The sequence below is a fragment of the Xyrauchen texanus genome, chromosome 8 (assembly GCF_025860055.1).
Source record: "Xyrauchen texanus isolate HMW12.3.18 chromosome 8, RBS_HiC_50CHRs, whole genome shotgun sequence".
NCBI classification, from domain to species: Eukaryota; Metazoa; Chordata; class Actinopteri; order Cypriniformes; family Catostomidae; genus Xyrauchen; species Xyrauchen texanus.
This window is the reverse complement of record NC_068283.1, coordinates 28,906,493-28,931,874: the sequence shown is the minus strand read 5'-3', so window position 1 is coordinate 28,931,874 and position 25,382 is coordinate 28,906,493. Positions and strand designations below refer to the sequence as shown.

Sequence of the window (25,382 nt, the reverse complement as noted above, 5' to 3'; positions counted from 1 at the left end):
TTTAAACTACTTTTATAACAGCTCAGTCTAAATGGCTTTACCTTCTCTGCTCCAAGTGTGAACTTCTTTCTTTTCTCATGAGCTTTGTGGCCTGTCTTCAGATAAGGGTGATTTGGCCAAGAGACAAAAATAGCACAGACTTGAGGTGTTAGTTAGGTGTCAAATCAGGTAAAAAGTTGGTGTAAAAGTCCCTATCGCTGAGCTCAGAATAATTTTAGAGTAGCGGAAACAGGCAGAAAGACAGTTGCCTATGACAGGAAACACTAGCAGGTGAAGGGGAAATGGTACCTTTGACTGTTAAAGGAAAGTTTGAAGCTCAACTATTTTTAACAGTCAGTTCTGACACTAAATTCTAATTAGTTGAGCCATATTCGAAGTCATTGTAAAATGCAGATAAGCACAGACCACAGACTCTATACTGAAGTGCTAAGCTGCTATGTTGTTTGGTACCAAATGTTAGAATAATGAACTATATTACTTGATGGAAGCAGAGTTTATTCAGTTTATTATTCATGATAAAAAACAAATAATCCACTCAAGGCCATGTGTTTAAGTGATTTTACCACGGGTGAGGGTGTTTTAAGGCACATTGCTTTAAATGGTGCCAGTGTGACAGTTTTCCCAAGAAGGACACATGAAGCAGGGCACTTGACGTTCCAGGTAAGGCTTTTAATGGCCACAGCAATGTTTACAATCAATTTTATAAAGTTTCTCAATTCTTGGACTTCTATGCGCCAACACTAGACTGACGTGTGTCTGTCTGTCACTCTCTCTGCTGCCTTTTTATGCCGCTCTCCCCACGCTTATTGAAATTAGACACAGGTGTTAGACATTAGCTCAGGTGTAAGCGCCCTTACCGCTTTTCTCTCCCGGACGGGCGCTTGACCATGCCCCCACTGCCACACACGGCTTGTAACAAAAAATAAAAAATTAGCAGTGAACAGTAACCTAGCAAGAAAGTCATTGGTCACTATCTTCCTCCTCTTGTGCACATGAAACCACTGAAGTCATCTCCTTCGGTGTCGGAGTTGAATAGCCTCAGCTATAATTGTCTTTTTGCACTGAGTCAATTCATCACGCTGCTGTTTCCAACGTCTCCCATGCAGCAGCTCTATGTTCTTTTCCAACAGCCAGATCAATCGCCTTCAACTTGAAAGCGGCATCATTTGCATTTCTCCGTGTCTTGAGGGTGACAAAATGACTACCGTAATCAGAATGATGGGAAGTTTGAGCGCGCTCGATTTAATCTAAACAGTAAACAAAAAAGTTGTTTGACCTTAACCCGTTCGGCAATTTCATTGGTCTAATGAAAGCTTCATGCTGCCAAAAAACTGAGCACGTCACAGTATGTTTTTTTTTTTTTTTAATAAAATTTGAAAGCGGGAAAAATCCATATATTAGCCGCGTCGTTGTTTAAGCCACGAGGTTCAAAGCGTGGGAAAAAAGTTGCGGCTTATGGTCCGGAAATTACGATATATATATATATATATATATATAATTATATTAAACACATTTTATTTACCTGTTTTTTTTTTTCAATTAGTCTTTTAAATAATATTTTCATACTTAGTAAATTTTAAAATTAAATATATTTATGGTAATTTTTATTTCAGTTAATATTTTTTATTTAGTTTCAGTTTTTTTTAATGTTATGACTTTTTATATTTATTTGAGTTAGTTTCAGTTTTTTTTTTTATTTCGTAGTGTGCATGCGTCAACCATGCATGAGACGGAATGGCACACGGAAAAACTGTGAAAATGGAGGTAGTAATATAGAGAGGAAGACAGAGAGCTGTGTGACACTCTCTACACACTGTCACATTCCCTGTAAAACTTGCTGAAAGACTATTTAAACCAGCCTAAGATGGTTTCCTGGTCTTAACTGGTTTAAGATGGCCCCCTAGTCTGGCCAAGCTGGTCTAAGTGGTCTTTGAGCCTGGCCATCTTGTCTTCAGCTGGTCTAACTGATATTTCAGCATGGCCAAACTGTATCAGTTGTTTCATCTGGTCTCCTAGCATGGTCATGCTGGTCTATTAACTGGGTGACCAGCTAAAAAATCTGACAAGTTCCCCAAACCCCTGCTAAAACCAGCAAACCAGCTTAGCCTTGTTTGATTGATGTTTGTTTTCCAGAAATGACCAGTGATGGATACTTTTGGTTAATCCCTTTTTTATTTAGCATTTGGTGGGAATGTTCAAATGGACATGTTCTATTTTGCTATTGCCTTGGAAACACATAGAACATAAGGGTGTGTTTGGAAACATGTACTTGCAAGCATATAATGGGTGAATAAGAAGTTGACAAGATACAGGAAGAAGAGGAATTGTGTGAAAACGAGATATACACATCAGGATTAGCAGTGAGAAAGTGAGTGAGGAATACAGCTGGATGGAAGAAGCTCTATGTTGTCTTCAAGAAAAGTTTGGTGAATATGGCCTGGCCATATTTTCCTCCCTTGGGATGCTCTTTTCCAAGAATGTGGTTGAGGTAAATTACAAGCTGTTAAAACACAGCATTACTCAAATGCATGACAACAACAAGCACCTGACTTCACCCAATCTGTATCAATTTCATCTTTCCTCAGTATAGAACAGGTATGGTATGTGTGACTAAACTGAAAGGTTCAAAAAGCCATGCTTTACTCTTTACCCCCGTCCCACCTGTCCAGGCTGGGAGACCAGGTAAACCAGCTTAAACCTGTTAAAACCAGCTAGACTAGCTTAAACGAGCAAAGACCAGCAGACCTGCAAACCAGCTCAGGGCTCATCCAATGTCTCCACTGACAGTTATTAAATCAAAGAGGTCCAGGAGGGCACACAGTGTGTGCGTGTGTGTGTGTGTGTGTGTGTGTGTGAGCACTTAGGTTGTTGGTTTGTCATAAATTTGATGTCAACGCCTCCTGTGGTGAGAGACCAGGGCGTAAATCCATCAAAGCCTCTACTGAGGTGGGCAATGATGGAGGGGCGAGATCTCCTCGACTCTGTCGTCTATCTTTGTCAAATCCTTTCATCCATTGACGGCTTCCTGAAGCAGGCGGACCTCTTAACAGGTACAAATGGAGTTGCGAGAGTGTTAAGCACATTCCAAACCTCTACCCTGTGCACAGGGAACTGAACAGTGGCCCCCGAATAAACACTGCCCATCATCAACACTCAATGCCAAGCGGCTCACATTAACACAGCACAACTCCTTTGTGGCAGTGAAGGTGGCCCCATAGATTTACCCTTATTTGTTTGAATTTAGATGGTCTTGATAAGGCTCCCTCTCTGGTAATAGCTTCCTCTCTGATCAGATCACCGTGAGGACTAGTGTGAAAGGCTCATTAAGTGGCAAAGCTCCCCAAAGCTCTGCCTGGCGTGGAGTTGTCAGTATGTTTGGACACCGACCAGATAAGACACTAAAGCACTTTGCCTTAGCTTGACCGTGTCCTATTATATCCCTGATGATTTGCAGTATCAAGGGCTCCCTGCTGCATGTAGTCATGTGATTCTTTATGACCTCAAATTTATGTGTGTCATCTTATCTGTGTGCAGTAATAAAGTTTTATATCCCCTGCTAATGCTAAGCAAAGGTCATTCCACAAATAAATATTTTCAGGGTCTGCTACATATACTATTAGTCGAAATTTAACTGCAGTTTACAAACAAAAGTCATTAAATTTATTCTCATTCTCATTGACAGGTCAGAGCGGTTTGGGGAAGTCGACGCTTGTAAACACACTTTTCAAGTCCAAGGTCAGTCGGAAGTCCTGCACACCCAATTATGAAGAGAAGATCTCAAAGACCGTCCACCTGCAATCAGTCAGCCACAGTGAGACTTACCTACACACACACTCCATTCTATGTTCGATACCTGCACATTGTCCTACCTGTTACGCAATGGTTCTTGTACGGTGTGCTCCCCATCAGACGACCCACCTATGGACCTCCCATAGACTGTTCACTAACCATCTTATGCCTATATTGAACTAATATCTATATTTATCAAAGTTTGCCAGATTAGTGCCATCAAGTAATTGAAAGATACTCAGTTTGAAAAATATTCAGAGTTTTGTTTGCGAAAAACAAAAGTTAACCAGATATCCTGAAGCCGACTTTTTTTGCTGTGACTTATGTCTGCATTTGTTGCTTTAAGTCAGAAGGTCAAAAGTTCTCAAAGGTCTTAATAAGCAAGACTACAGCTACCATGATTCATAGATATTTCCTCATCACCATCACACATCAATAAGTTTTGACGTATGTTACAAAGTGTGTTGGCCCGAGTGATTTTTTAAAAGGATGAAAGGATGGTAGGAGAGTGACATCTAGACAGGAGGAGCTGGAGGCAAAGCTTAATGTTTTGTAGTGTTTGAATTGGAACGCGGCTAGAGTGCCCAGAGCATGTGCTCTGAAAGGAAAGAGAAATTAAAAAGCCTGCGAGGGGGATGGATTATTTTAGATCAATAACACATCTTCATCTCACACATTATGAGCACTCTGTCAGAGATAAAGAGAGAGGAAGAGTGCACACAGGGCTGCATTTATCGCATGGGAAAGGAGATGACTTCTGCTCAAATGGAGGCCACCATTTATCCACCAGGCCTGGCTTCAGTGAAGCAAGCTCAGCTGAGTGAATGAATTGGTTGATTGAGCAGTGTGCTGTCTCGGTCTCACACATTTCCTCTAGAGTACTCAATAGGGGCTTGATTTCTTGTGTTCAAAAAGGCATATGTGTCGTTTGTTTAGAATTGTTGAATTTGCTTTGATTTTGGCTTGTTTGATGATAAAGCTAGGCTTGTTTTGGAATATTTCACTGTGATAACTTTGTTTTGTTGCTTGTGAGGTAAACAGTGGATTGTGGTAACCAACCTAAACCCGAGAGAGCCACACTAGAGACTTCTGAATACGAAACCGCTGAACAGTTCAGACTAGAACATCTCATTGAATATTATTCTTTTGTTTGCTGAAATCACCAGCTTAAACCAGCATACATTTACATGCTGGTCCAGGCTGATGTATGCTGGTTTGGTGATGGTTTTCTGGTGGACCGGCATAGCAATGATGTCCCCAACAAAACTTTGCTGGTAAAGGTGGACTTTTTAGGTAAGCTAGTTGAAAAAGAGCTCTTGTGAGTTACATAAACTTGTTGGGACACCAACACACCAGCAACCAAAACACAACATAGCTGGGTCTTTTTTGCCACTGGTCCTATGTGTGTTGAATTTAGAAACAGCTTTGTTGGACAAGAAAAGCACAGTGCTCCCTTTTGCGAGAGTACAAAAGATCTGTAGTCCTGCAATAAGGGAACTAAATAATAAATTGCATACACTGTTGCACTGTAGTCTTATTACCCCTGCCACATTCATCTGGGTCAAAAGTTTGGAGTTACCCATATTATCTGGTTTAACTGCACATCTGCAGCCTTAATAGAATGACCTTCCAGTTGGCACCACACATATAGAGAGGACATAATCAAATAACTCTTATCACAGGATGTTACCAAATACTGGAAAAGTGTGCCTCGTCTTGTAGTTTTAAGTGTCAGTCAATTGATGTGCAAAGACCTTTGCTAGGCTAGGTCATTAGCGTAGAGTGCTATGTTAATTGCCTTAGTGCCAGAAATGTATGAAGACTGGTGAACTTTACCCTTCCATTCTGAATATGGGTGCAAAAATATCCAATTACAAGACCCTACTTAGAGCCAGCAGAGCCGAGGCTACTGTGTTAATTATCGCTACAGTCTTGCACAGGTGTTATAGCTACAAACGATAAACCTCTGGCCATGGATTTAGCTTTCTGCCTACTAGACTTGAAATGAGTCATTTGATTATGCTTTTGGGTGAAGTTTGAGACCTAGATCTGTTTGTTGATCTCTCTTCCGTTTCTGACTTCCCCTTGACAGGTTTTTGAAACTAAGAGCATATGTTGTAACACATTAGCATGGCTTCATCTCAACTTTCACTTCAGTTACCCAAAGGTCGATTTAACCTGTTTTTTTTTTTTACAAGAAACTGTTTTCTTATTTCCTTTAATTCTATGGGATGGCTTTAAAAGTTTTGCTTTGTAGTTGTTGACTTTTGTTATATTTCTCCAGTGTAACTCATGACAAGTCTCAGGAGCTTTTTGGTAGTTTTCTGTGTGAGATCAACACAAGTGTTTTTAGCCATGAGATGTCAGTGTAAGTATAAGGTTTCTAACCAGCTGTAACAGACCTCTGTGGAGAGCATCTGTTGTATTTCTTTCCCACCACAATAACCAAACCTCATTTCTTAAAGACCACTCAAATGTATAGCCCAATAGTTTACAGATGTTTGACATGTAGGTTGACAGAGAGTGTAGATGAGAATAAAGGACTGAGAGAAGCTGGGAGTGCTGTTTCTTAACAAAAGAAGATTGAAGATAAGTCAGTTGGGCTTGTGACTTCCTGAGATATCCCGTAGTTTAGGAGACACCCCTCACTGACTTCTCAGCGTAGCTTTACGTAAACATTGCTCTGAATGAGTGCCCTGTTTCTCTGTGTTTTTTATGTTAGACTTCAGAAAGGCAAGTATGCAGAGCTTGACATAGTGCATAAATATTTACATTATTTTTTTTTCATATATAGCATGAACCATCATGTGAGAGTCTAGTATGATCAATCACATTCTTTACATTAAATATACCATACACTTTCTTGCAGTTTATCTCTGCAGAAATAAATCTGAGAAACAGCTAACGTAAACCTGAAAGAAACTTAACTGAGAACTCCCTAAAGTTCCCTTAGCTATAAAAGAGCAACCTCTGAGCAATACAATTTTCTAAGCAAAGATTTCAGCCAATAATGAACATTTTTGACTCCTAGCAACATGCTTCTTCTTCATTAGGGATAATTCCAGTATTCATTGAACTTTAAGTATATTATAGTATATAAGTAGCACATACTTTCAAACTGACAAAGAACCACTGCTTGTGTTCCTGCTAAACTGCTAAATTGCCACTGCAGTTTAAACATTTTTAGACACATCATCTAGCAGATGTCTTGCTGTTCCTTGGTTCCCTAGCAGTTTTGCAAAATGTTTGGCTCAGGCTTTCCAAATAGAGTTCAGGCCTGTGGAAAACAAAGAGTACCAAAGTCTCATGGTGCCTGACACCTCCGCACAGTACAAAGCAGCCCAGTGGCCCTCATAACCAGTGAAAAAGGCTGTCCTGCAGATTGACTGCCAGGGGAGATGGGTGTTACACAATCACCCGTTCTTTCAAAGACTTTACAGTGCAAAAAAATGGAGTGAGGGCTGCTGAATGCTACTATTCAGTTGTGTACTCTCTGGGTGGGAGAAAATAAGAGAAACTGAGAACTACTTTGTTGTGAGTCACGCCAAGAGAAGCATATGTGTTTCGTTTAGCTGATCAAGGATTTAAATCATTTGGCCACCAATTTAAAAACTGCTATTCTCTTTTGCTAATGATTCACCATCATCTTTGACCATCATCATTAGAGATAGACTTGTATATAGCCATATGAATGAATAATGTTCAGTTTTATTTTTCAAAAATTATTTTGAGTAAATGTTGAGAAACATATCAGTTCAGTACTGCAATTCCATCTTATTTACTATCATGATATTGTGTTAAAATGGTCATCGGGGCCAGTTTTCACACAAGGAAGTTGTCACAAGGGCCTCAGTAATGATAAGATTTGATAAGATAAGATGTTGGTTTCAGACACCTACTGTACTTCAAAAAATAATTTTTGTTAATTTTACCATCAAAAGTACATTTTCACTACTTTTATTTTTTTTATGTCTCTTGGGTAAACAATGAAACGTAATCAAATCACACTTTCATACATTAAGTCAAGGATCAACTAGATTTGTACCAAAAATGTAAATGTGTCCTTTGGACTATTTTTCATGAAAGTCAGGTCAAGGCATGTTGTCTAATTTTTATCGGGGCAGATTTTGCTGAAAAGTGTATAATAGGATGTTTATTGCTGGTGCAAATGTAAAGAGAGCTGTAGATTTAGTTTGGCTGGTGATGGTACTTAGGTGACAGGGGAACTCCCCAGTGTTCACATGAAGCCTATGACACTGGATTTGTGACAAGTTGCATTGTGACAACTTACCCCATAGAGTGTGAAAACATGCCCCGCTATGTTTGTTCAATGAATGAACTGCATTTATATTTGCTTGCAATATTGTTGGAAATGTTTAAAGGCATTTTCTGTGCCCTAGACTTCAAGGTGTTTGACTATGTTGGAATTTTCTTTAAAAAATACAACAATTCCTGAGTGAGAAATATTAACTGGAGGAAAAATTTTGACAGCTTGCCCCTATGTATTTAGCCTATATATTTATTAATATAAGCATTATAATAGCTATCCTCCACCCTGTTATCTATATACTGGGATCGGCCATTAAAACAACAACGATATCATCGTCATACCGCTAATCATCACAATAATAGCTATTAATACCGTAATAGCATTCTTAAAGCCATAAACTACATTATTGGTAAAGAAGGGGTCCCTGCTTGCACAGACAGCTTATTAGACTTTTCTTGCAGACTGACTTTACATTGGACATTGCATTCGTGCAACAATATATCAGAGATAGAGATTCAAAGAAAGGCTCAGGGTCTTCAGCGTATGACTTTAAATTATTAGTTCATGAGAATTGGGGTTGCTGATAAAAGACAAAACCCTTAAACCCTCCTCAACTAATCTGCATCGACCTCTGCTACAAAAATACATTTCCCATGTGGAAAAGTTCTTGTCAATCTCTTTCTTTCACTTTTTCTTCTCTCAATCTTGTCATCTTTTGTCATGTTATTTTTTATAGTCATTGAGGAGAAAGGGGTGAAGATGAAGCTGACAGTGATTGACACACCTGGATTTGGAGACCAAATCAACAATGGGAACTGGTGAGAACAGTATTACTAACATTAAGACTTTTTACGTATAATGAGACCCAGACAAAAGGTGCATAAATAAAATAATTTATATAAATGTGATATTAAAGGGATAGTTCAACCTATAATGAAAATTCTCTCATCATTTCCTCACCCTCATGCCAGATGTGCATGACCTTCTTTTTTCTGCAGAATGTAAATAAAGATTTTTAGAATAATATTTCAGCTCTGTTAGTCCATACAATGCAAGTGAGCACAGAAGGTCCAAAAAGGACATAAATGCAGCATAAAATAAACCATATGAGTTCAGTGGTTAAATCAGTGTCTTCTGAAGTGATATGATAGGTGTGGGTGAGAAATGGATCAATATTTATGTCCTTTTTTACCATCAATCTCCACTTTTGACTAGCCCCAACCAGTATGTAGCTGTATATGAAAGAACCAGAAAGTGAAAGTTAAAGTGGAGATTTACAGTTAAAAAGGACTTAAATATTGATCTGTTTCTCACACACACCTATCATATCACTTCAGAAGATATGGATTTACACACTGGAGTCTTAAGAATTACTTTTATTCATTTTAATAAAATGATTAATTGTATTCCTTTAATTAAATAATTAACATTAAGAAAGAAATAAAAAATAGTTTTGCTACATTTATGCCTCTCATCCACACTGGTACCACATACTTTGGAAGACATTAGTAAACAGAGGCGGTTTTGACCCAATACGTGTATTAGTGTGAGACAGCCATGAGAGATAAAAAGACTCTTTTAAATCAGAGAGCATTTTGGCCTTGGCTTTGATGTCAAAGTAATACTTTATTTAATAACTAAAATGTTATGTAGCTTTAATGGTCTTCATGTCTTAACAAAACATTTCTATACCTAAATGGGAAGGTTTGCAGTGATTTGCTGGTACTTTCAACAAGATATCTTTGAGAATTCTTGTCTTTCTTTTCAACTTTTCAACTAATAGTTACTATTCGTTACACAAAAAACAACTGCCTAGTTAGCTGGAAAGTATAAGCATGTTTTAATTGTGATGTAAACCCTTCTACATGCCTTTTTTCTTAGCTGGGAGCCCATTGTAAAATATGTTGATGAACAGTATGATAAATACCTGAAGGAGGAGCTGAATATCAACAGGAAGAGAAGAATCCCTGACACTCGTGTTCACTGCTGCGTCTACTTCCTGCCAGCCACCGGACACTGGTGTGTGTTTATTTCCTGCGCGCATCACATGCTTCATACCTCGCCAGATGTGTTACAATGCTGCTTAATACCAACGTGTTGTGGTTCTGTCACGTTAATTTTATATTGTACAAATGGCTTGATTCAAGAATCTCAGGAATCTGTAACGATTTTGAACCAGTGACATCCTGGCTCTGCCTACAAAGCATAAGGTACATCCACTCAACGAAAACAGCCCAGGCTCTGAAACTGTTTGTCCGTGTAGTAACAGACTTTATCAAACTAATATAAGGACCAACTGATTTTAAAAGTCAGTTATTTAATGTCTGCATTTTATACAGAAAATGCTATGGACAGGACTGAACGGCTTCTAGAAAGACACCAAGTGCCTTTCATTGCTTTATGATTATTACATTTGAAAAAATTGTGGCCGTTGTTTAGCTGTTAACAAATACTGTGTGGTTCAAAAGTCTGAAACCAGTAGTGAAATTGTATTATATTATATTATATATTTTTTTTATCAATTATATTATTAGCATAAAAATATGGGTAAAAAGTTTAATTAAACCAATCACATGAATTTCAGAATTTCGTACTATTTGGTATATTAACTTTTTCCTTTATTGACAGTATGCCCTGGCAAGGAGTTAATGGCGTTAACATAGACAATATTTGATTAGTGACCAATAAATTGTGTAGAATTTTAAAGATTGATTTTTTTATTTATAAAACTACTTTTCAATGTTCAAAATGTGTTAAAAATTTTATTTTATTTTTTCTTCTCAGGATTACATAATAAAAAAATCAAAGCTTTTTTATGTTGTTTCAGACTTTTGACAGCATGAATTTACAAAGACAGCAAGCTACATGTAAATCAAATGGAAAAATAAAGTAAAGGACTAGTAATAATCCATCTTGCTCTTCTGCAGGTTACGCCCCATAGATGTGGAGTTTATGAGGAGACTTGGGAAGATAGTGAGCATCGTCCCTGTAATCGCCAAAGCAGACACACTCACTCTAGAGGAACGGCTAGAGTTCAAACAGAGGGTGAGCTGTGCGTCATCAACACCCGTGCACAACAACTTTACTCCAGCTTATTATATTCACTCACAATCAGATCAGTCCTCTATATTGCTTGTCCACACATACATATTCAGTACTTGACATAATTGAGGTCATGAATATGGATGACCTGCTGCTGTAAATACTGGAATTTTTCAAAATTCACATTTTAGCTGTGAAAATAAAATGGAATGGATTAAAAAGCTGCACTAAATGGAGCAAGGGAGAACTACACATACCATTAAAATCTCCAAAGGCCTCTTTGCTTGTGCGCTGCAAAAAAAAAAATATATATTTTTGTCTTGTTTTCCAGTAAAAATATCGAAACATCCTTGTAACAAGGTAAATATATTGGCAAAGCTATACATTAATAATATGTTTAATATTTGCATATCTTGAATTAAAAATAATTTTCTTACTCCATTGGCCATTTTTTTCTTGCTTTAAACAAATTGGTAACATACAATAAGGCTGTATTCATTAGCATTTGTTTCCTATCTGTCACCCTTGGGAACCCCAAACACCTCTGATCTTTGAGAAAAGGCCAATGGGAATTGGCGAGTGGAATTTTCATCAACAAAACGTTGTGTGAGTGACAGATAGGGAACATCCTGGTTACTTTCGTAACCTCCGTTCCGCTCCGTGTCCCTCCTGCCACTACACTGAACAACCTGCTGAAATGGCTGGGACCCTGTCTTGGCTCCTCAGCACAAAACCAGAATTAGTGGTTGCGAACCAGCTCCTTTTATACCTGTATGTCTGGGGGAGTGGTATGCAAATTCTACTCGCCAATTCCCATTGGCCTTTTCTCAAAGATCAGAGGTGTTTAGGGCTCCTAGTGTCACTACATCGACACAATGTCTCATTCCCTCCGTCAGTGAAAGGAGGTTATGAAAGTAACCAGGAGATTAGCTACATTATTTAACATGAACTAACAATGAACACTATTTTTACACAATATTTTTTTTCATTATATGTTGTAAATGTTAGTACTAGTTAATGCATTTTGAACTAACATGAACTAACAATGAACAATTTTATTTTCACAAATGAATAATAATTGAATAATAAATGAAAATATATTGTATATTGTTAGGTCATTATACCTTAGGTATTTACTAATGTTAACAAATAGAACCTCATTGTATAATTTTACCCATAAAAATAACAAAATTCTGTAAGGATTTTGTAAGGATTTTAAGAAAAAAGAGATAAAAACATTCCTGACCATTTTTTAAGATATATTCTCTGAAAATAAGTCTTATTGTCTTACGTATATATATATATATATATATATATATATATATATATATATATAAATCTTTGTCAAGTAAATTAATCCAGTTTTAAGGATGTTTAGATATTTTACTGTTAAACAAGACAGAAAAATAGACAAAAGACTGGTTGCTCTGGGTTGGATGGAGGGTGGAAAAATGAATAGGCCACATTAAGCTTACAAGCAGTGTCTCCACTCGCCTCTTACTGATGTATAGCTGCTTCTTCAGCCTCGGCCACTTGCCATCAGCTCTCCCTGAGGAGCATTTTTGGACAGCTTCGACTGCACGGAACGAAGGGCCCTTGCAGCCCCCACACGCAGTGTGTCTCCTATCAATATACACCAAACAACATTCCTAATGATGTACTCTGTCATTTCAACCCATTATCCCGAGCTGTCTCTCACTGCTCAATAGCCCGAGCAGAGCGTCGTGCGCGGGCGGATGTCATACTGTGCTCAAGATATCAATCGCTGATATCGTATCCATGTACAACAGTTACACTCCAAAATCCTCCCCCACACATATACATACACATACACACACAGATGGCAGCAAGTTTGGGGCAAGTAAAATACAGCAACGAGAAAGAGGAAGAGGAGCTGCTGTCATATTTCACCCCTTGGGCGATTGTGTGGTTTTGTTTGTGTGTGAGTTTGTTCTCTTGTGTGGTAGGTTTTAAAAATCAGTGCACATCATCCATCTAACTGGAATCTTCTCTCTGTAGATAAGACAAGACCTCCAGGCCAATGGGATCAGTGTGTATCCGCAGAGAGAATATGATGAGGATGCTGAAGACAGAATACTCAACGATAAGATTAGGGTATGAGGATTCTTCTCTGGGACTTCATTGCTGTATTAACAACTCATTATGACCTCTTGACTTAATTTGTTGTACTTGCAAGCAAGCAGCACTATTAATATTCCTTATCCTTAGGGTTAGGGATTTAAACAAGCCCCTGATCCTAAATATTACAATTTGATGAATAACTCGACCCATACTTTTTATGCTACAGACATGAACAAAACTCCAAAACATGCTTCTTGTTGAGAAGAGATGTGTTATTAATGTGGTATCATTCCCTTAGTGATTTTTAAGCCCATTTTATTGTCCAGGCTTTTAACATGGTGGACAATAAAATGGGCTTAAAAAGAGACCTGAAACATAGCTAGAAGGCTAGAAGGCAAACAATAAAGGGCTAGAAGGCAAACACCCTAGAAACCACATAGTAACTTACTAAAAACAAATTTAGCTATTGCCTAGCAATGCCTTGACAATCAACAAACCACTAGCATTATGCCGACAAGTTTTGCAGGGGCAAGCACTACTCACATTGTCTTCAGAAAATTTAAAAATCTAGTTTTTATAAATGGTTTAATACTAAGCTTGATAAACTAAGATCATGATGTATAGCAAGTGAAGAAAAGTATAAACTTTCTCTCAATTCTCTCAGGAAAACATCCCCTTTGCAGTAGTGGGAACAGATAAGGAACACCAGGTGAATGGAAACAAAGTTTTGGGAAGAAAAACAAAGTGGGGGATCATTGAAGGTGAGATTCTGAAGAGAGCCATTACATTTTGTCTGCTGTGAGAAGTGTTATTGCATAATGATATCTGACAGTTTTCAAAAGGCTTTGAAGGTCCATGGTTAAATAGTTTATTCAACACTGCCATCAAGTGGTCTTTGTAGAATTTGCAGTTTAGCAAAATCACTAGATGAATTCATGAACTTATGCCATTTGTGCTTTTTTTATTTTATTTCAGTTGAAAATGTTGCACATTGTGAATTTGCACTTTTGAGAGATCTTCTTATTAGGTAAGTAATGCCCAGTATTTTTTATTGACATGTGTCTCAAATTATATTTAGTAAAACTACAACCCCAAATCCAAAAAAGTTTGGACAGTATGAAAAATAATAATAAAAACAAAAAGGAGTGATTCATAAATTGTTTTCACCCATTTCTATATTGAAAACACTACAACTACACATTATATTATGTTTTTCCTTGAGAATTTCATTGTTTTTTGAAAATGTACAGTAATTTCAAATCAGATGATTGCAACATGCTCTAAAAGGTGCCTTTTCTTCTATTAAGCATTTGGGCACTGAAGAAAGTGGAATTCTCCCCCATTCATCCATTATGTAGGTCTTTAGCTGCACAATCGTACCGGGTCTTCATTGCCTGATGGTGTGCTTCATAATGTGCCACATATTCTCAAATGGAGACAGGTCAGGACTGCAGCCATGCTAGTCTTGCATCCACACTCTCTGCTCACACAGCCATGCATGTGAAGTCCGGACAGTATGTGATTTAAAGTTGTCCTGCTGGAAAATGCAGGGATGTCCCTGTAAAAGACGGTGCTGGATGCAGTATATATTTCTCCAAAATTTGTACATATCTGTCTGCTTTAATGGTACTCTCACACACCCCCTGGCCCATACAGACACTGGCTTTTGGAACTGATGCTGATAACAGCTTGGATGGTCCTTTTCCTCTTTGGCCCGGATAACACAATGGCTTTGTTTTTAAAAATCTTTTAGAAATGTGGACACTTCATACCAAAAAACACAGTTCCACTGTTCTACTTTCCATCTAAGATGAGACCGAGCCCAGAGAAGTTGGCAGCGCTTCTGGACAGTGTTGATGTATGGCTTCTGCTTTACGTGCATCTGTAGATGCAGCGGCGAATGGTGTTGACTAACAAAGGTTTACTAAAGTAATCCCAAGCCCATGCTCATGATATCCATTACAGATGAATGATGATTTTAAGACAGTGACGTTTGAGGGATCAAAGATCACAGGCATTAAGAAATGGTTTCCATCTTGCCCTTTACGCACCGAGATTTGACCAGATTCCTTGAATCTTTTAACTATACTGTAGAGGGTGAAATGCCCAAAATCCTACCAATTTGGAGAACATTGTTCTAAAAGTGCTGGATTATTTGTGAAGCATCTGTTGGCAAATTGACAAGTCTTGAACGATCCTTGCTCTTGAATGTCTAGGCTGTTTTTGGAGGCTCCTAATATACTATGACATGGTTGCCTCACCTTTTTATATCTCCTCTTTCACATCGGCTTGTTATATTAATTCATCAAATTGTTATTAGTCTTAAATTGCTGTAAATCATGTTGTAATCATATGATTTTAAATTACTTGATATTTTCAATAAATTATGAAATTCGCATGGAAAAACATAATATAATGTGTAGTTGTAGTGCTTTTATTCTAGCAAAGGGTGAATATAATGTACAAATCACTCCTTTTTATTTTATTAGCATTAATCATACTGTCCCAACTTTTTGGAATTGGGGTTGTAATTTAATATGTCAAATGGGTGCATTTCATGTTCTAGTAATGACACTAGTACAGGTAGATGAGCTTACTATCCACTTTTTCATATGAGTATATATATCAAGAGTATGTTGATTATTTATTTATTTATTTATGTATTTATTTATTATTGGCCTTTTTTATTTTTTTTCTAAATTTTGAATGCCCAATTCCCAAGTCCCAAGTCCAAGTCCGAAGTCCTCATGGTGGTGTAATGACTTGCCTCAATCCGGGTTGCGAATCTCAGTTGCCTCTGAGACGTCAATCCATGCATCTTATCACGTGGCTTGTTGAGCGCGTTACCCATGCTATTCTCCGTGGCACCCACGCATAACTCACCACGTGCCCCACCAAGAGCGAGAACCACACATTATAGTGACCACGAGGAGGTTACCCCATGTGACTCTACCCTCCCTAGCAACCGGGTCAATTTGGTTGTTTAGGACACCCGGCTGGAGTCACTCAGCACGCCCTGGATTCGATCTTGCGACTCCAGGGGTGGTAGTCAGTGTCAATACTCGCTGAGCTACCCAGGCCCCATTGTATTTTGATTTTTAAAGTTTATGCCACTGTATCCATTGAGATTGCCTTGAAAAATAGGCCTTTTTTTGTAATGAGTGCCACCAAAAATCTTGAAAGCAATCTTTTTTCATTAATCATAATGTGCATGATTTGAATTATCTAAAAAAATAAGACTGATCATCTCAATTTAAATATCCAAGGCATTACAGCCAACATTGTTCAAATCCAGCCGCTTTGTTGACAATGTGCAATATACACAGCTACTCATTAAAGCTTACTAATTATTGTTGAATAATGTCACTGTCTAACCATTTGATTTGCTTGAGTTTGACCAGAGGAATAGTGCAGGCAGTAAATGCAAGGAAGTAGAGAATACCAGAGGTGTCATGATGTAAAGCAATCTAAGAGACTAAAAGTTGCAGGCAGGGACAGCTGAGAAGGGCCCTGAGCACCCCATCTCCTGTGAGCTTAGTAAAGGACAGGTTAATTAGAAAGTCTGATAGGGTGAGTCCAGGCCACTATTTAAGTGCCCTCACCATAACTGTTGGAGGACTGCCATCTGACAGATGGTGTGAGAGTGAGTCCCTGCGAAACAGGCAACAAAAGATGACATTACAGAGCTGTACATTTCTCACTTGCTTATCACCAAAAATGAAAATTCTCTCATGATTTACTCACCCTCCTGGTATCTCAGATGTGTATGACTTTCTTTCTTCAGCAGAACACAAGTGAAGATTTTTAGAAGAATATTTCTGCTCTGTATATCCATACATTGCTAATGATTGGTGACCAGAACTTTGAAGGTCCAAAAAGGACATAAAGGCAGCATCAAAGTAATCCATATGACTGCTGTGGTTAAATCCATAACCTCTAAAGCAATATGATAGGTGTGGGTGAGAAGCAGATCAATATTTAAGTTATTTTTTAGCATAAATGATCCTCCTTGCCCAGTAGGGGGCAATATGCAGGAAGAATGAGAATCACCAAAAACAGGTGAAAAGTGAAGGAAAAAGGTGAAAGTGAAGGAAAAAGGACTTAAATATGGATCTGTTTCTCACCCACACATATCTCTTCAGAAGATATGTATTTAACCAACAGAGTCATCTGGAGTACTTGTTGCCCTTATGTGGATTTTGGCACCATTCACTTGCATTTTATGGACCATAAGTGCTGAGATATTCTTTTAAAAATCTTTGTTTGTGTTCTTCAGAAGAAAGAAAGTACTACACATCTGGGATGGCATGAGGGTGAGAATATTATGAGAGAATTTTCATTTTGGGGTGAGCTAACACTTTAAAGCAAGAAAGTAACTATTTGCCAGTTGCATAAGAAAAATAAACTTTTTAAAATATATTTTCTGAAAACTAGTTTCATTTTGTAACACAATTTTGCTTCTCAAGTACAGTATGAAAAATACCAATAAAAAAAAAGGAGTGATTTGTAAGTGATAGTCACCCTTTTCTATATTGAAAGTACTGCAACTATACATTATATGATGTTTTACATTACATTTACATTGTTTTTTGAAATGTACAGTCATTTTAAATCAGATTATTGCAACACACTCCAAAAAGTTGGGACAGTCACATGTTTACCACTGTGAAACATCACCATTTCTTCTAATATCACTTAAGTATTTAGGCACTGAAGACACAAATTTGTTAAGCTTTGAAAGTGTAATTTCCCCCCATTCATCCATTATGTTGGTCTTTAGCTGCACAATTGTACCGGGTCTTTGTTGCCGTATGGTGTGCTCCATAATGCACTACATATTCTCAATTGGAAACATGTCAGGACTGCAGGCAGGCCAATCTAGCACATGCACTCTCTGCCTACACAGCCATTTTACTTGTAATCCGGTCAGTATGTAATTTGAAGTTGTCCTACTGGAAAAAATCAGAAATGTCCCTGTAAAACACGGTGCTGGATGGCAGTATATGTTGCTCAATTTTTTTTTACATATCTATCTGCATTCATGGTGTTCTCTTAGATGTGGGATTTGCCCATGCCATGGGTACTGACACACCCCTGGCCCATACAGACACTGCTTTTGAACCTGACGCTAATAACAGCTTGGATGGTCCTTTTACTCTTTGGCCTGGATAACACAATGCCTGTGTTTTTCAAAAACGTTTTTCAAAGACTCTTTGGACAGAAAAAAAACACAGTTCCACTGTTCTACTTTCCATCTAAGATGAAACCGAGCCCAGAGAAGTTGGCAGCGCTTCTGGACAGTGTTGATGTATGGCTTCTGGTTTGCATAATAATGTCTTATCTTGCATCTGTGGATACAGCAGCGAGTGGTGTTGACTAACACAGGTTTACTAAAGTAATCCCAAACCCATGTTCATGATATCCATTACAGATTAATGATGTTTTTTAAGACAGTGATGTCTGAGGGATCAGATAAGTGGTTATCGTCTTGTCCTTTACACACCGAGATTTGACCAGATTCCTTGAATCTTTTAAATATATTGTGTACTATAGAGGGTAAAATGTGTAAAATCCTTCCAATTTGTCTTTGGGTAACATTGTTCTCAGAGTGGTGGATTATTTGCTGAAGAATCTATTGGCAAATTGACAAGTCTTGAATGATCGTTGCTCTTGAAGAACTAGGCTGAGAAGGGCCCTGAGCACCCCCATCTCCTGTGGGCTTAGTAAAGGACAGGTTAATTAGAAAGTCTGATAGGGTGAATCCAGGCCACAATTTAAGTCCTTCCAATACAGTATATAGTACTATGACACAATTGTCTCACCTGTTTAACATCTCCTGTTTCACCTTCACCTTGTTATTTCAACTCGTCAAATAGTTATTAGTCTTAAATTGGCCCTGTATCAGCTTTTTTGGAGCGTGATGCAATCATCTGATTTGAAATGACAGTGCATTTTCAGAAAAGCATGTGCAAAACAATGAAATTCAGAAGTTAAAACATCATATAATGTGTAGGTATAGTGCTTTCAAAATAGCAAAGGTTGAATATAATTTACAAATTTCTCTTTTTTTGTTTTTATTAACATGTTTCATACTGTCCCAACCTTTTTGCAATTGGGGTTGTTGTTTAGTAATGACAACTCTGAAAGGTTTAGCAAGTTGATGCTTTGCTGCAGAACAAGTACAAAGACTTGCTACTGCTAGAACATGTAAAAAAATAACTTTTATACCTTTCAAACCTTTAATTCAATATAAATCCACACAAACAATTACTATTATTTTACACTGCATATTTAACTTGGGAAATGTTGTGAAATCAAAATTGATAATACAGTATGCTCTACTGATATCTGCATTAAGGTCCCATCTGCAAGATTTGAAGGACGTCACTCACAACATCCACTATGAGACCTACAGAGTGAAAAGACTCAACGAAAGCAATGTCAATGGACTGGCTCTTTCACCTTTGACCCTGGAGAATGGTACCCTTGAGAAAAGCGAAGCAGAGAGTCACCTCTGAATGGATCGGAGCTCAACAAGTACACATGTACGCCCGTAGTCTGAACCACCTCTGTCTAAATGGGAGAGATGAACATTTCACTTCTATATTGTCATTGATGGAAAATGTACACATTTGACTAAAGACTTTTCTGCTTAGGCATGTAAACTTCATTTATGAGTCTATTTTTTAAATGAATCTATATAATGGGGATGGATCTGGGATATAGGCCTGTGAAAGTATAATGGGTGGAATTGAACAAGGGTTTTGCAAAGATAATTGTTCTCTCTATTTTTTTCTCTCACTCTCTCTTGTTCTTTTATCTTTTACACATTTCAAGTGTTTTCTAATCATGCTCTACTGAATGAATGGCTTGGAGGGTTGGCATATTAGAGAACTTGTCCTTCATGCCTGCCACCCTCACTGGAAAAGAAAAATCCCATAATCCCTCTCTGTGCTACTTTGACTATTTACACTGAACTAGCAATGTGTCATGCTCCTTTGGCTCATTTATTTTCAGAAGTAATTATTCTAGATTTTTTGACAGTAAAATATGATCTTTGTTCTTTTTTAAAGAAGAGAAAAAAATAGAGAAAAAAACACTTGTAGACAAATATTTTTGTTACCATACTGCTTTAGAGCTTAAGGTATTTTATTAACAGATACTTTAAAATGTCTTCTTACTGCTTATCCATGAATGACAGATGTGAGGAAACCCAGTGTGTTGATATAATGGTGAATATTTCAAATAGAACTACTGACTTGTGAGGAACCAGTATCTATTTTAGAACTATTGATCTTTTCTAATTCAGTAATGGATAAAGGAATGAGACAATGGGTAAAGTTTTGGTAAAGTTGTCCATGTCAATACTTTTGTTTGACATACAGTAATAGGTCAAGTTGACAGCTGTCATCTGTAGGGATGTTTATTTTTTCTTCTTTTTTTTCTCATATCCCAGCTTAAAGGGACAGTTCACCTTTACAAATTCTGTAATTGACTTATTACACTCATTGCATCTTTTTTTTCCCCATACAATGAAAGTGAATAGTGACAGAGGTGAACATTCTTCCTAATATCTTCTTTTGTGTTCCATAAAAGAAAGAAAGTTACATGAGTTTGAAACAACATGAGGGTAAGTAAATGTCAACAGCATTGTTATTTTTAGGTGTCCCTTTCCCTTTAATATGAAGAGTTGGCTATAAATAAGCAATCTGTAGGTTGATTGCTCTGAAATGTATAAAAACTGTGGCTCTGTGGCACTATTAAAACAAGCTCTTGTTTGAAGATTCCAACCATCCCAACATGGCAACATTGGCTCAACCAATGGTGTGAGTTTTGGGTGGGACTAACTGTCTGACAAACCAGTGACAGATGGGAAATGTTCGAGAAACCTGTTTGAAAACAATCATTATTCTTGCAATTCCACTTGGTGACAGTAGCGGTGCAAAATGTACACACTTCACCTTTAACTTACTGTTTAAAGGTGCACACTGTCCTATTTCCTCCACTGCTTGTCCAGAGTCTGCTTATACACTGTACATAACCATATTGAGTTTTTATTTTCTATCACACAATCACATTTTTTACTCAACATGTATTAATAGCTTCATCATGATTTCCTTGTTATCAATATTAATGCACATGTAAACACCATCGATTTATGATAAAAAAAAAATGGCCACCGTTCAATGTTCACGTGGAGCCATTGATCAATTCAGTTGGTTTCATTGTAGATTGTGTTAATATGATGAGGCCTAAAGTCAGAATGTGTGCATAATCAGCTTGTCTATGATAGTTTTACTTATAGTGACTTGGAATAGTAATGATTTCCGTATGGTACTATAAATACCTAGGGAAAAAGAGCTTTAATAAGAACTTACAGCAAGGCACTGCGTCTCCATGCATTTTAAAACCTTAATCATACCTCAACAGTCACTACACTTTTGACACAATGTTATTTAATTAGATATCAAACCAACTGACATCTGCAAACAAATGATGCAAGAGAGCAATTACTTTTAACCAACTGATCCCAAAGTAATTTTCATATGAAGTCAGTTTCCCCTCAAGTTTACATAGGTGTCGTAGGCTCGTAACCACAGGTGCAGTTCATCACATTACAATGCTTGATTATACTTTTTCTTTTGGTGTCATTAGTAAAAAAAAGTGTCAGAACTTGTTTGTGATAAAACTACTGAGCACCAAGTGAAGTGTTCAGGATAAGAGCTTTCTTTGTGGCAATTCAGGAGCACACACATCAGGCTACATTTGTGAAAATACAGTAGCTTTTTGAGACTCTTATATAACACATTCTTACAAAACAGAGGCCCAGTGACCTGATTGAAATGTCTTTTATCAAGCTCTGTATGGCAAGCACTTGTGAACAAGCAAAACACAATTTTCTTCTTCCAGAGCTGTTTTAGTGCCTTACGTAAAAAAGGATTGATCTCTGGGGTCAAAACACTTATAAAAACAGTATGGGTAAAAATAGGCAAATCAGATTTGTGTGGGTCTTGTTTTGCCTACATTGTAAAAAAAATATTTTCAAAACAAGAATTTTTATCTTGCTTTTCAATAAAAAGATAAAAACATCCTTAAAATAAGATGCATTTACAGAAGAAGCAAAATTGGATAAGAGATTAAGACTCGTTTTCAGATAATATATCTTGAAGCAGTCTTATGCATGCTTGAAACAAGAAAAAGCTCTTTTTTAATGGGGGTACGAAACAAATGCTTACATCAATCTTGAGTTAAGTTTATACTTTTTACACCTTTGGCTAACTTTTTTTTTCTTGTTTCAAGCATGTATAAGCTTACTTCAATATGTTTATGTGAGAGTTAGGTTTAGAGGTACTACAAAAAATGTACTACATCAGTAGGCCTATAAAAACAATAGAAGTCAATGGAAAGTCATGATAGAAAAACAAATGTGGGTGTGTGCTTGTGTTACATAAGACAAAATCAATGATGCAAAAATGTTGCTTGTTTTGTACAACTTTTACTAAAATGGTGTAGACTGAAACCAACCAATTGAAAACAACAGCGCTTGTCTGACAAGGCACTGCAGCCATGAGATGGAGTTCATAAAACAGCTTTCTCTTTCCTTTCAAATGAACCACTACAACAGTATTTACAGAAGGAAATGTACCCTAAAGAAGTGTGAATTGTGACATGCCCCTGTCACAAGAGTGAAATAAAATTCCAAATCAATGATAAACATTTGAAATAGTCAGTGTGAGGCAGATTTTATTAGGCTATCAAACCACAGTTGCCCAACCCAGGTCTTTGTACCAGGATAAAAGTTGTTTTTTACAGACCCTGTATGAATGTGAAAATCATTACAAATATTGTTTTAGCATTACATAAACAATTACATACAAAGAGCCAACAGAATAGCAGTAGTTCGCCTTCTGTCACTCACTCATCGTTGTGTTGAATGTAGTGAAACAAGGGGTCTTTCTTGAGTACCTCTGAACTTCAGAAAAGGCCAATGAGAAAATGGCAGACAGAATTTGCATTGAACGTCCTTTTCAGGATGCATCTTTTTAAAGATCCCGCCTCTGTGTAGTTCCTGGATGCAGTCGATATCTCTCCAAGACTGACGGTCATAGACGCTGCCTCGTGTGCCTGGTAGTGATCACACTGTGGCAGCATTTGTGGATGGTTCATGTACTCACTGCGAGAAAATGACCTTGGCAGCGTTGCATCGCTCCTTCTTCCCACGGGATTGAGGACCCCATCTGGCGATGGAGGCGATTTGGGGATGGTAGCAAACCATGAACCACCCGCCCCCCGTCCGGGCTCCGGCCAGCCCGCGTTCTCCCATGAGCCCCCGGAGTTGATTGATGATGTTGCCGCTGCATCGGAGAGAGTTCAGGCATCTGACGCAGAGGAATCGACTGGGCTGCCACCTTCGGGTCTGCCCACCCAGTCTGAGGCCGGTGCGCAGATGGATCACATGCTTGCCCGGGCCGTCGTGAGTGTGGGTTTGGACTGGCACTCTCCGTCCTCCTCACTGCTATCCAACTCGGCTACGGTTTCCTCGGCCTCGTTTCAGTGGTATTCGCTCCACCTCGATGCGTGGTGAAAACACCAGCGCCTTATGGGCAGAGATTACAACTCTGCTACTCAAGGATGCAATAGAGCCCGTCCCTCCAGCCGAGATGAAGAAGGGTTTATTTTAACCTGCGTTCGGCATCAAGATTGGTTTGCAGCGGTAGACCTGAAGGAGGCATACTTCCACGTCTTCATCTTGCCTCGATACCGACCCTTCCTACAGTTTGCGTTCGACAGCCAGGTGTATAAGTACAAGGTCCTCCCCTTCGGTCTGTCCCTGTCCCCTCGTGTCTTCTTTAAAGTCGCAGAGGCAGCCCTTGCCCCGCTACGGGAAGTGGGCATCCGCATACTCAACTACCTCGATGACTGGCTCATTCTAGCTCACACTCGAGAGATACTATGCGCTCACAGGGACCAGGTGCTCAGGCACCACAGCAGTCTAGGGCTTCAGGTCAACTGGGAAAAGAGTATGCTCACCCCGGTTTAGATCATCTCTTTTCTCTGCATGGAGTTAGACTCAGTCTCAATGACAACACACCTCACGAACGAGCGCACGCAGTCGGTGCTCAGGTTTCTCGCTCTCTTCGAGAGTTCCTCTAAAACAGTTCCAGAGGCTCCTGGAAACAGTTCTCGAGTCCCGAGATGGACATGGCGCCACGGCTTATACCTTGTGTAAATCACCCCTTAATGCCGTCCGACTTTCAACCCTTGGACAGACCTCTGTTTTCTGTGGACTGGAGTCCCCCTACAGCAGGTGTCCAGATATGTCCTTGTCACCACAGAAGCCTCTCAACGGGGTTGGGGCACCGTGTGCAATGGGCATGCAGCCGCTGGCTCCTGGATAAGGTCCCGGCTGCTTTGGCACATCAACTGCCTAGAGTTGTTGGCTGTATTCCTTACCCTGCGGAGGTTTCTCCTGCTGATCCGGGGCAAGCACATCTTGATCCGTTCAGACAGCACCCCAACGGTAGCGTACATAAATCGCCATGGCGGCGTGCGCTCTCGTCATATATCACAACTCACATGTCTCCTCCTTTGGAGTAAGCAGCGACTCAGGTCCTGGGCAACCTCAACACAACAGCGGACGCGCTGTTGTGACAGGTCTCGCCCAGCGGAGAGTGGAGGCTCCACCCCTAGGTGGTCCAGCTGATTTGGGGCTGGTTTGGCATGGCACAGTTAGATCTCTTTGCCTCCCAAGACAATTCCCACTGCGCCCCTCTCGGGACAGACACTTTGTCTGCTTCGGTGGACGGCGGAAAGTGAATGCCGTCTCCAAACAGAGGTTAGCTCACTGGGTCGTTGACGCTATCTCCCTGGCCTACCAGACCCAGGCCGTGCCAGCACACTCGATGAGAAGTGTGGCATCCTCATGGGCACTGGCCAACGGCACCTCCTTAGCAGACATCTGCAGAGCAGCGGGCTGGGAAACACCCAATATCTTAGCGAGAGTCTACAATCTCAGTGTTGAGTCCCGTGTTTTGTGAGGTCCGAGCCGGTGGAACTCTGTAATACGGCACCGCCAACCAGGTGTTCTGCTTGCACCTAGTGCCCTTTACCAAAGTGATCCAGTGCGCTCTCTCTCTCCCAAGTTAGCCACTAAGCTCTCGCTTCCTGGATGTTCTTCCTCCCCATCCTTCTGGCCTGC

At 38.9% G+C, this 25,382-nt stretch overlaps 1 protein-coding gene across 6 annotated transcripts in view; it reads left to right on the top strand.

Annotated features, from left to right (window-relative positions):
* LOC127647275 (neuronal-specific septin-3-like) overlaps positions 1–20,452 on the top strand; it is a 134,272-nt gene extending 113,820 nt beyond the window's left edge. For all 6 annotated transcript variants that reach the window (XM_052131424.1, XM_052131423.1, XM_052131425.1 and 3 more), the window contains 8 exons: positions 3,683–3,811; positions 8,796–8,877; positions 9,941–10,078; positions 10,987–11,104; positions 13,121–13,216; positions 13,848–13,944; positions 14,159–14,210; positions 19,542–20,452. In XM_052131424.1, coding sequence (XP_051987384.1) covers positions 3,683–3,811; positions 8,796–8,877; positions 9,941–10,078; positions 10,987–11,104; positions 13,121–13,216; positions 13,848–13,944; positions 14,159–14,210; positions 19,542–19,701 — 872 coding nt within the window. In that variant the 3' untranslated portion in view covers positions 19,702–20,452. The remainder of the gene's footprint in view (positions 1–3,682; positions 3,812–8,795; positions 8,878–9,940; positions 10,079–10,986; positions 11,105–13,120; positions 13,217–13,847; positions 13,945–14,158; positions 14,211–19,541) is intronic.
* The last annotated feature ends 4,930 nt before the right edge of the window (positions 20,453–25,382 follow it).